The following is a 12,119-nucleotide window of genomic DNA, read 5'->3' as shown; positions in this document are numbered from 1 at the left end:
GGGGGAGGCACCGAGGGCAGCTTCTTGGCACCCGGGCTGCCCTGCCTCATGGGTGCCCTTCTCAGGGCTTCTGGCCCCTGCCTCCCAAGCCGCCCTCCTTCCTTGCGTCTGTCTCTTGACCTTTCAGTCCAAAGGGGCCCCAGGGGCTGCTGTGAGGAAGGCCAGGCCCTTCTCCTACTCCACACCCTCTGCTCTGCCCCTAACCACCCGGTGGGGGGGTTACAAAGGCCCCACCCTGGGTGTTCTTTCTCTTCAATCTCCAAGGAGGATGGGTGGGTACTGGGGATCTTGCCAAGGTGCAAGGGGAAGGGGTGGTCCTGAAGGGGGTGGGCGCCGGTTGCCAGGAGGCTCCCACCAAGAGATACTAGCCTGGGTTTGGCTGCTTCCCTCTGCCTACAGAAAACTCATGAGGTTCAGACCTCAAGCTACAGAGGGTGGGCAGCCCTGGCCGGGGAGCTGGCAGAAGGGCTTTGTGGCTTCTGAAGGGTCCCCAGTGATCAGAGTGTGAGCCCCGCACCCAGCCCTGCTTGCAGACGGGGGTTCTGGGCAGAGCAGGCTCTTTCTGATTCTCCAGGCCTGATGAGGTTCCTAGCTTCTGTTTCAGAATCCCCAGAACGAGTCCTCCTGCCCAGGCCTTGGGCATGTGTCAGGGCATCTGGGCGGGGCTGGGCCACAGAGCTAGGGGTCCCATGGTAAACTGCTCCTCATGGCCACCCCAGCCAGATCTCCCATGCTGAGTGCTGTTGGAAGCTTTGTCTATGGCCCTTTAGGTTGGCCAGACCCTGGGAGGAGAAAGGCTTCGAGCTGCAGCCAGGCTGGGGTCAGATCCCAGACACCACCCTGAGCCCGGGAAGTCTCTCCCTGGGGCCTGCTGGTTGTCCTAGCAGCCCCCTGACATCAAGCCCAGCAACCAGCCCAGGAGCTGCAGTCTGGCCTCAGGCTGCCTGGGTTGCTGGCCCAAATGGAAACAAGGTCAAGGCCAGCCAAGCAGGAAGCTGGGACCGCCCTTTCTGGGGAGCTGGGAGTGGGCCAGGGTCCAGCCTGGCTGGAGGCTCCTGCCATGAGGAGAGGCCAGAGCCTTTCCGAGCCCACCTGCCCGACAGCCCTGGTGCCAGCAGGCCCTTTCTGGATGTCACAGTATTCTTGTCTCTAAGGTACAAAGCCACAGAGGGGAGAAACAGAGGCAGGGGTCTGGCCTACTCTCAGCAGGGGCTCCCTGGACTCTGAACCGACTCCCCAAGGCTGGCCCTGTGCATGCTCCTCCTTCCCGAACCCCAGGCCTGTCCAGCCCAGCAGCCCCCAGCCTGGCCCAAGGCCACCTGGTGACCTGGGCTGCCAAACTTGGGACCCCTTATTCCCAGGTTCTCCCTGCTTCTAGGTGACAGCAGGAGGCTTGGGTTCTAGCCTGGCACCTGCCAGACAAGAGAAACTGGGAAAGGAGGCTAAAGGCCAAGGAGGCTGCAGACCCCGAGACCTACCCCAGTCACTGGACACTCACAGATTTGCAGGTGCCCAGGGCAGTGCAACCCAGCTGCCCCAAATACCTGCACAGATGATTCTCTCCCCAGACACCTGCACAGACTGTCCCCTGAAACACCCACACAGATGACTCTCTCCCCAAACAACCGCACAGACCGTCCCCCCAGACACCCACACAGACTGTCCCCCCAGACACCCACACAGACCATCCCCCAAAACACCCACATGGACCATCCCCCCAAACGCCCACACAGACCATCCCCCCAGACAACCTACACAGAATAAATTGTCCCCCCAGATACCTACACAGACCATCCCCCAACACCCACACAGACCATCTCCCCAAATACCGACACAGACTGTCCCCCAAACACCCACACAGACTGTCCCCCCAAATGCCCACACAGACCATCCCCCCAAACACCCACACAGACCGTCCCCCCAGACACCCACACAGACCGTCCCCCCAGACAACCCACACAGACCGTCCCCCCAGACACCCACACAGACTGTCCCCCCAAACAACCGACACAGACCGTCTTCCCAGACACCCGCACAGGCCGTCCCCCCAGACAACCCACACAGACCGTCCTTCCAGACAACCCGCACAGACCATCTCCCCAGACACCCGCACAGACTGTCCCCCCAGACACCTGCGCAGACTGTCCCCCCAGACAACCTACACAGAATAAACTGTCCCCCCAGATACCTACACAGACCATCCCCCAAACACCCACACAGACCATCCCCCCAAACACCCACACAGACCATCCCCCCAAATACCCACACAGACCATCCCGCCAGACACCTGCACAGACCGTCCCCCCAGACAACCTACACAGAATAAACTGTCCCCCCAGATACCTACACAGACCATCCCCCAAACACTCACACAGACCATCCCCCCAAACACCCACACAGACCATCCCCCCAAATACCCACACAGACCATCCCGCCAGACACCTGCACAGACCGTCCCCCCAGACAACCTACACAGAATAAACTGTCCCCCCAGATACCTACACAGACCATCCCCCAAACACTCACACAGACCATCCCCCCAAACACCCACACAGACCATCCCCCCAAACACCCACACAGACCGTCCCCCCAAACTCCCACACAGACCGTCCCCCTGACAACCCACACAGACCATCCCCCCAAACACCCACACAGACCGTCCCCCCAAACACCCATACAGACCGTCTCCCCAGACAACCCACACAGACCATCCCCCCAGACACCCGCACAGACCGTCCCCCCAGACAACCCACACAGACCGTCCCCCCAGACACCCGCACTGACCATCCCCCCAGACACGCGCACAGACCGTCCCCCCAGACAACCCACACAGACCGTCGCCCCAGACAACCCACACAGACCGTCGCCCCAGACAACCTACACAGAATAAACTGTCCCCCCAGAGACCTACACAGACTATCCCCCCAACACCCACAGACCATCCCCCCAAACACTCACACAGACCATCCCCCCAGATACCTACACAGACCATCCCCCCAACACCCACACAGACCATCCCCCCGACAACCCACACAGAATAAACTGTCCCCCCAGATACCTACACAGACCGTCCCCCCAACACCCACACAGACAACTGTTCCTCAGACACCCACACAGACCATCCCCCGCAAATACCTGCATAGCTTGTCCCCCCAGACACCCGCATAGCCAGAGCCCAGCACCCCGGAGGTGGACATTAATCCCATCTCCTAGAGAGATTGGGGGAAAATGGGTGTTCCCTGCCCATCCTACTCTCTGGGTAGCTGTGGGATGTGGAGATCCGAGGAGCAGCCCTAGCTCAGGGGTCCAAGGAGGCAGGTGGGACTAGGGTCAGGGAAGTGTTTCCTGCAGCAGCCCTGGGGCCAGGGTGTGCCTTGAGGGCACTAGCCTTTGTCCACACTGCTGCGGGGCTGCCCTCACCCAGGTTGCCGTGTCCACCCTGCCTTGGGGGCTGCCCTCAAGCCCTGGAGATGCCTGCCTGTGACTGCCCCACACTCTCAGGCCGGGCTACTGGTGGCAGGTCCTGTGCTTTGGTGCAGCCCAGACATGCCCAACAGGCATTTCCTCTGCCCATTGGGAGCAGGGCCTCTCCCCCAGGTCTGCCCAGCTATGCTCTGGGCAGGAATGAGGTGCCCCACTTAGAGAAGATGCACAGGTCAGAAGAGGCTCACCAGCATTTCTGGATGAGCCTCTTTCCGGCTGCTGGGACGACAGCTGGGCCTCTGGGGTCCCCACCTTCCTTGCCAGCTGCCTCCTGAAGTCAGGCCATGGGTATCCAGGACAGGAGGGAAGGGGCCCAGTGGTCCCGCTGCCCCAAAATCTGTGTCATTGAGCCACCAGCCCATCCCCAGTATCTGGAGCCTCTGCCTCCTCATTTGTGAACTCCAAAAATCGGAGACAGGTCTCAGTCAATTTGGGAAGTTTATTTTGCCAAAATTAAGGATGCACACCTGTGACACAGCCTCAGGAGGTCCTGACATGTGCCCAGGGTGGTCAGAGCACAGCTTGGTTTTATACATTTTAGGGAGACATGAGACATCAATCAACACATGTAAGATAGAGTTACATTCTTTTGAGTTTCTGATGAGCCTTTCCAAAGAAGGCAATCAGATATGCATCTATCTCAGCGAGCAGGGAATGACTGAATGGAATGGGAGGCAGGCTTGCCCTAAGCAGTTCCCAGCTTGACTTTTCCCTTTGGCTTGGTGATTTTGGGGCCCCAAGATTTATTTTCCTTTTACTCTCCTAAAAAGGGTTTTTTTTTTTTTTTTTTTTTTTTTTAGATTTATTGCAGAGTTGAACAACGGAGAATGTATGCACAGTGCCAGGCACAGGTGTGGTCAAGATTCACTTGGGAGAGGAAGTGGGCAGGGGCAGAGGAGTGTGGCCACCTGAGCTGAGAGGCTGCGTGGCAGGTGACCATTGTCGCCAGTGTCGCCGGCCAGGTCACCTGTCTGAATTTTGTGGTTGCAACCTCCATGATTCCCTAGAGCTGTTTTTACCCAGAACTAATGAACAATTCTGCACGTTAAATTCATGCTATTAGAATCACTGTTGTGGTTTCCATCTCCCAAGTAGACCCCAACTGATACATAAATTCATACTAGGAGGGGGTCCCCAGAGACAGGCCCTCAAAGTGACACAGCCAGGTACCTCTTTGGTCACTTTGCCAGCCAGGTACCTCTGGCTGGTGACACCCCCCCCCAACCCCAGGCCTCACTTGGCCACGCTACCTCCCGCAGGAGGTGGCCCACCCACTCAGCCTGCCTGGGCCACACCTGGCTTGTGCACCAGCTCAGCCTGTGGCTGGGCTGGGCATGTCCCAGCCTGCTTGTGTTACAGCTTGTACTCATGTATGGCAGTTCCCAGGTTCTTGTCCCACGTCCAAGAAGAATGAGGAGATGCTGCCAATCGAAGTGTGAGAAGGGCAGAGAAGAATTTTATTGAGAGACAAAACAGCTTTCAGCAGAGAGGGGATGCACGGGTGGTTCCTGACCTGAAGTCAGGTGGTTTCTCTCCCAGTGTGGCTGGGTCCGGGGCATTTATGGGCCCAGAATGGGGGAGTGCATGCTGATTGGCTTGTGATTATGCAAAAAAGGCTTAAACAAAGGTACCACTCAAAGGTAGGCATGCCAGTGTAGAAAACCAATTAGGAAAAGATAGGTACATGTAAAATAGGTGAAGAGTGGGGATCAATCAGAGGAAAGCAGCCAAATGGGAAGACAGGTTCTCAATCTGGGCTGAGGATTTCATTTGTAGCTTGGCTTTCAGGCTTTAAACTGTCTTTGGCTTGGAGGTGGGGTTTCACTGGGAACCTGTCCCTGTCTGCCTAGGGTTTGTCTTCCTCCTGTCACTATCAAAAGGTGAGGTCTGGGGGTTAGGTTAGTGTGGTTGTTGCTTGGGCTGGGCTGCAGGCCTGATCTCCTGGCCAGTGGGAAGGGGAGGCTGTTGGCCCACAGTGTTGGGGGGAGCTTCACAGTTAACCAAGCCATCCCCCATGCTGGCTGTGAGGCACCAGCAGAATTGAGGGCCTCCAGCAGAATTGAGGGAGCCCAGGTGCTGCTGCGTGAGGCTGTCACGGCCACGAGGATGACCACAACCACGAGGGCTGTGGGGGTCCCCTGAGTGTCCAGCAGCACTAACAGGAAGGAACCACACGTTCAGGTCTCTAAACTCAGTTTAAGTCATAGACAGAGAATCAGGACTGCCATGACCATGGAAAAGAGTCCCTTGTTCCTTAGAGCCTCGGAGCTGCTGCTTCTAAAACTCAGATGCTGCTGAAACTCGGATGCACAGTTTAACTCTGAGTTGTGTGGCTGCTGTGTGGCTCGCATTCACAGCCTCACCACTGAAACGTGGGCACTGTGGGAAGGAACTGGATGCTGAAGCTTGGAATGGGGATGTCTGATTGGGCTCAGATGAAGCTGAGAATTGTGAACTCCCTGGTTCTCTGAGCCTCTCCTTCCAGGGGAAGCAGCTTGTCCTCCAGGATCTGAGAGTAGCCTTTATTTATTTATTTTTTGTTCTGCTTGAAAACCCTGTGATAAGCTTACCTGGCCAGGTGCCTAGAAATGATGCTCATTCCATTTAACCACCATAGCCACCCTGTTGCCTCTAGAACCTCAGTGTGCTCCCAGGGAGGGGAAGGGTCAAGTACAAAGCCTGACTCAGGAAGGAACCACTTTCACACCAAAATGCTTGTAAGATGTTACAAATTCACACACGGAGACCTGGGAACCGTGTGGGAATGGAGGGTAGGGTATCAATGCAGCTGGACCGGCTTGGCTTTATTGATGCAGGTACACTTACTAGATATTCTGAATTTAATGCGCTAGCTCACATTAGCTGCTGGAAATGACTCTACCAGTTTACTTGGTTGAATGAAATCTGGATTTGCTGGCAGTCTACAGTTAATGAAGGGGAGATGCTGGAATGTTCCTAGTGTAATGTCGAGGCAGGAATCGTGCAAAACAAGGGCCACCCTCCGTCCCAGCCTGATTTCTCTCTGCCTCCAGCTGAGCACTGAGGAAGACGCAGGCCGGGGGCTGCCCAGGGAAGTGGTGGATCTGCAGAGAGCGTGAGCTCCTGGAAAGTCAGGACCCAGAGCAGCTGTGGACATGCCCCTCCAGGAGGGACACCCAGGCCTCGGGGACGAGTACGTCCACACCTTAAGGGCTGCTGGTTGTGGGTGTCTGCTCGGTCCTGGAGGAACTAACCTCAGGAAACGCCAGGGCTGGACCCCAGCAGGGATGGGATAAGGGGAACCGAGACTCACTCACTGTGCTCAGGGCGGAGGTGGTGGGCTGCAGGAATGGGCATGTCTTTTGTCTATCTGGACTGCCCCAACAGAATAGCAGAGACAGGTGGTTCATCAACAGACATTTATTTCTCACAGTTCTGGAGGCTGGAAGCCCAAGATGAAGGCGCCAGCTCGCTCTCTGGTGAGGGTCCCTTCCTGGCTGACAGCTTCTCGCTGGGTCTCCACATGGTGGAGGGGCTTGGGAGAACTCTGGGCCTCTTTTATAAGGACACTAATCCCACTCATGAGGTTCCACCCCTGGTCACCTCCCAAAGGCCCCACTTCTGATACCATCACCTTGGGGGTTAGGATTGCAACACAAAGTTTGGGGGGATGCAGACATTCAGAGCCCAGCAAGGAGCCAGGCCAGGCAAAGGCTGATGAGAGGTACTTGCTGGGTGAGCTGGTGGCGGAGGGGGGCAGCCCCCTGGTGGGGAAGAAACACAGCAGTCCCAAAGCCCTGGAGGAGCCTCAGCGGGGCTGGCATCTACACTCAGCCTTGCATGGATGGATGGGGCAGGACATCCCAGGCGAGGGCGGTAGGAGCAGGGAACGTGGTGGGGGAGGGCACCCCTGGGGGATGCCTCCCCACTGCCTCCACCCAGCCCCGACACTGGAACAGGCCCTTCTGCTGTGACCAGGCTCTCTGGACCAGCCCTTGCCTCCTCTGCCTCCATGCAAACTCGCCCACCTGACCCAAGGAACTCGCGTGTCCCTGAACTTAGCTCTTGGGCTGCTGACAGGTGTTTGTTGAGTCCTTGAGCACACAGGTGAAGACAGAGACGGAAGGGCGGATGGGGAGCTGGCAGGCGGAATATGGATCGAATTGGTGCCTGCGCTGGGGAACCTTGGAAGAGGGGGACTGCGTGAAGATTCCGAAAAGGGAAGGCGAGGAGCGGGGCTGAAGGTCCCTGTCAGGGCCCTCTCCCACTGTGGGCTGCCCATCCCTGAGGTGCTCAAGGTGGGAGGCACTGACCCTTTACCCAGCCCCCTGTGGCCAAAGACCCATAGGCGGTGCCAGCTGATGAAGGCGCATGGGGGTTGAGGAGTGGGTGAGGCCTGAGGAGGAGGGGGGCTAACCCAGCCCTGCACCTGCCGCCTGGGGGCCACACTTCCATGCAGGGCAAGGAAGAGGGCCCCTTCCTGCCTGACCCCCTGGACTGGGGTTCGTCAGATGATCCCAGAAGCCAAGTGGGTGGAGAGGCAGGGGGTCTGTCTGTTGGTTCAAGACCATGGAAGGAAGCAGCAGAGAAGGGGACAGAAATGGGACAAATGCAAGTGCCCAGGAGGAGGGAGAAGCCAGGAGGAGGGGTGGTGGCCCTGTCTCCCCAGGGTGAAGTCAGGCAGGGCTTGGGGGCACGTTTTGCCCTGAGTCAGCCCACCCAGCATGTCTCTCGCCCATGGCCATGACAGAAAGCCCCGGGCTGAGGACTCAGTCTGTGACACTCACAGTGATGGGCAAAGGCTGGCTGCCTCTGCCCCACCCAGAAGTCCCCAAGCTCACTGGCAGCCGCAAGGCCCCGGAACATTTAACCCACATATAGGAACAAGCTGTTCTCTCGCTCTGTGGAAGCACCGATACCTTCCAGCAGCTTTGGGAGACGGGTCTGGTGGGAGCCTGGGGACTGTGCTCATCAGGGCCCCTCGGTGGTCCCTCTGCTTGGAAGGGAGGGGCCTGTGGAGGAGGGAGGAAGTTTACCCCCAGCACCCTGGGTTCTCGATGAAGGGCCCCCATGAAAGCACCCTGAAAGGTCAGCTTGGGGTATGGGCTGGCTGGGCCCATCTGGGAGCTCTGTCTCTGGAGAGGGCCCAGGCTCTACTGGAGGCTGGCCCAAGGCTCAGGGTCCAAACAAAACGCAGCTTCACACCCAAGGAGGGGCATCTGGGGCTGGTACCATATCCCCAAGGGCCCCAGGGGTCTGGCCTCAATCTTGCCCAACCTGCAGGATCCCAGGCCAGGGACGAGACCTGGGGCTGCTTCTTCAAGGTCTGAGCCTCAGGTGTGGGCCAAGTGGGCCCCAGCTTCGGGGACCAGGTTGCTGGTGGTAGAAGGGACCGTGAAACTTCTAGGATGGTCCCTTCATGCAAGTAGGAAGCTGTCTCCTTTCCTTCCCAAGGCAAAGAGGTGTGAGGCTGGCTGTCCAACACTGACTCATGCTGGGGCAGGGAAGCGGGATGTGGGGAGGGCTGGGAAGGGGAGTGTGGGGGGGGCTGGGAAGGGGGATGTGGGGGGGGCTGGGAAGGGGAGTGTGGGGGGGGCTGGGAAGGGGGATGTGGGGGGGGCTGGGAAGGGGGTGTGGGGAGGGCTGGGAAGGGGGGTGTGGGGAGGGCTGGGAAGGGGGGTGTGGGGAGGGCTGGGAAGGGGGGTGTGGGGGTGGGCTGGGAAGGGGGGTGTGGGGGTGGGCTGGGAAGGGGGGTGTGGGGTGGGCTGGGAAGGGGGGTGTGGGGTGGGCTGGGAAGGGGGGTGTGGGGTGGGCTGGGAAGGGGGGTGTGGGGTGGGCTGGGAAGGGGGTGTGGGGTGGGCTGGGAAGGGCGGTGTGGGGTGGGCTGGGAAGGGCGGTGTGGGGGGGGCTGGGAAGGGCGGTGTGGGGGGGGCTGGGAAGGGGGGTGTGGGGAGGGCTGGGAAGGGGGGTGTGGGGGGGCTGGGAAGGGGGGTGTGGGGGGGCTGGGAAGGGGGGTGTGGGGGTCTGGGAAGGCGGTGTGGGGGGGGCTGGGAAGGGGGGTGTGGGGGGGGCTGGGAAGGGGGTGTGGGGGGGGCTGGGAAGGGGAGTGTGGGGGGGGCTGGGAAGGGGAGTGTGGGGGGGGCTGGGAAGGGGGGTGTGGGGGGGGCTGGGAAGGGGGGTGTGGGGGGGGCTGGGAAGGGGGCTGTGGGGAGGGCTGGGAAGGGGAGGGTGGGAAGGGGGGTGTGGGGGGGCTGGGAAGGGGGGTGTGGGGGGGGCTGGGAAGGGGGGTGTGGGGGGGGCTGGGAAGGGGGTGTGGGGGGGCTGGGAAGGGGAGTGTGGGGGGGGCTGGGAAGGGGAGTGTGGGGGGGCTGGGAAGGGGGGTGTGGGGGGGCTGGGAAGGGGGGTGTGGGGGGGGCTGGGAAGGGGGGTGTGGGGAGGGCTGGGAAGGGGAGGGTGGGAAGGGGGGTGTGGGGGGGCTGGGAAGGGGAGGGTGGGAAGGGGGGGTGGGGAGGGCAGGGAAGGGGGGTGTGGGGAGGGCAGGGTAGGTACCTCCCCGATTTGGGGAGCTGGGTACACTCCTGGGCCTGGACATCAGGTGCAGGTGCTAGGGTGGCCCGGTGATTAGGGCTGGGAGAGGGTCGGACCCAGTCACTGGAGCCAGCAGCCCGAGGATGCCTCCCTCCGGATTCTGGCCTTCAGTCTCTTGAGGCCACGGTGATCAGGGTCCACCAGGAGGCCGTTCTCAGCCGCCGTCCAGGCCTCTGCGTGATGCCGCTCCTCCAGGCAGCACTGACCGCGAAGGAGGAACATGCGTGCGGTGGGGGCGCGTCCTGGCTGCTTGCGCAGGCTGTTCTGGGCCAAGGTGGGCGCCAGCTTCAGGGCCTGGGCAAAAGCCCCTGCGGCCGCTGCCTCATCCCCCAGGCTCAGCAGCAGGCGACCCTGACAGCAGAAGTCCTCTGCCCGCCTTGGGAAGTCACCATCCCCCAGCGCCTCCTGGAGCACGTGGTCCAGGTCCCTGAGGGCCCGGCCAAACTCCTGCAGCTCGGCCAGGCAGGTGGCCCGCAGACGAAGGTGACAGGCACTGCTGCCACCGGCCAGGACAGACAGTGAACAGTAGCCCAGTGCCCGCCTGGGTTGCCCTGCGTCCAGAAGGGTGCCAGCTTCCTGGGCTGCGGCCTGCACAGAGGACACAGAAAGAGGCAGGGAGAGTGGGGTCAGCCCCAAAAGCCCAGCCGCCCCTGCCCTGCAGAGTTCCTCTGCACAGCCAGCTTCTGCTGGCTCCCTGGGGATGGTGGGGCCCTGGGCTGCACAGGAGCTGCCCGCTGCTTCTGGAGGGGCTGGCTGACCATGGGCAAGGGCACGAAGGGGGACCCAGGGTAGAGGACCCCTCCCTGCAATTCCCACTGCCCTGGAACCTGCCAAAGTGCTGTTCTGACCCTTGGCCGAAGGCCTGGCATCCTTGCCCACTGCTCTTCTCTCTGGGCCTCAGATCAGGGACCTGGATTTACCTTCTCATGGTCCCCTCCTGGCAGCCCCACCGCCCCACCGGCTGGGCCCAGGTTCCCTTGCCTGGGTGACCACAGCGGCCTCCTCCCTCTGTCCCTCTGGGCCAAGTCACCTCTCCATCAGGCCCTCTGAGGGGGCTGCTGCCCAGCCCTTCCACTCTGCCCATCTTCTGAAGGCTGCTCCAGGCCTCAGGACAGAGGCAGACATGGCCCTTGCCTGGTCTACGAGCACTGCACCCCAGCCCCTCTCCCTGAGGCCGCTGGACGGAGGGCACAGCCTCTGCTGTGAGCTGCTGCTGGCCAGGCCTGCCTGCCCCCCCCGCTCCTCCCAGGCACTTTCCTGAGCCCACCCAGACCCAATCGCCTCATCTCTGACCCGGTTTTTTCAGAGTCAACCACGACCAGAAATCCGCTTGCCTCACTGGGCTCCTCCTCTGCTCAAGAACCTGCAAGGGCTCCCCGCTGCCTGAGGAACACGCCACGGTGCAGGCCCCGCCTTTCTCGCTGCCCCTGCCTCTCTTCCAGCAGCCCGGCGTCCTCCACGCTACCTCCCCGGGGGGCGCAGCGCACCCAGGACCCCGCCAGGCTTGGCCGCAGGGGGCGAAGCCCAGGCCCACGGCCGGGGTCCGTGCGGGGAGCGAGGGGGTCCCACGGCCCCAGCTTTGCTGCTGGGCTCCCGCGGGGCACAGTGTGGCCTCTTCTGCCAGCTGTGAGCGGCGCTGAGCAGGGCAGGGGCTCGAACCCCCGTCCCTCGCCTGCGGTGCGACCCGCGGAACCGCCCCTCTCCGGGCGGAGGCAACTGACCCCGACGGCGCAGCTCACGGCCCGGGGTGGTAGTGAAGCCTCGGCCCGCGCAGGCCCCGCACATTTGGGCCGGGTCCCTGGCAGCAGGAGGGCGCGGCCCCGAGCAGCTGTCGGACCCCGGGAGCCCCCGGGCCGCCCCAGTGGGGAGGGGCGCTCAATCCCACCCCAGACTCCCCTGATCCCGCGGCTCGGGCCGCGCAGGCGCAGTGCCACCCGGAGGGGCCGCCTGCCGAGGGGCGGGGGCGCAGGAAGCGGGGCGAAACCACTGTTGGCTCATTTCCGGGTGGGTCCCCGTCCCCAGCCAACCATTTCGCGTCCTGCAGATTCTTGTCTCTGCCGGGAGCCGCC

At 61.4% G+C, this 12,119-nt stretch overlaps 1 protein-coding gene across 1 annotated transcript in view; it reads right to left on the bottom strand.

Annotated features, from left to right (window-relative positions):
- Positions 1 to 6,867: 6,867 nt before the first annotated feature.
- TTC34 (tetratricopeptide repeat domain 34) overlaps positions 6,868 to 12,119 on the bottom strand; it is a 39,675-nt gene continuing 34,423 nt past the window's right edge. Inside the window, exons 8-10 of the mRNA XM_054443530.2 lie at positions 10,012 to 10,638; positions 8,740 to 8,907; positions 6,868 to 8,474 (exon numbers count right to left, since the gene is read on the bottom strand). Coding sequence (XP_054299505.1) covers positions 10,111 to 10,638 — 528 coding nt within the window. The 3' untranslated portion in view covers positions 6,868 to 8,474; positions 8,740 to 8,907; positions 10,012 to 10,110. The remainder of the gene's footprint in view (positions 8,475 to 8,739; positions 8,908 to 10,011; positions 10,639 to 12,119) is intronic.

This window comes from Pongo pygmaeus, chromosome 1 (assembly GCF_028885625.2).
Source record: "Pongo pygmaeus isolate AG05252 chromosome 1, NHGRI_mPonPyg2-v2.0_pri, whole genome shotgun sequence".
In the NCBI taxonomy this organism is placed as follows: domain Eukaryota; kingdom Metazoa; phylum Chordata; class Mammalia; order Primates; family Hominidae; genus Pongo; species Pongo pygmaeus.
The sequence above is the reverse complement of the archived record's forward strand: the minus strand, read 5'-3'. Positions and strand labels throughout refer to the sequence as shown.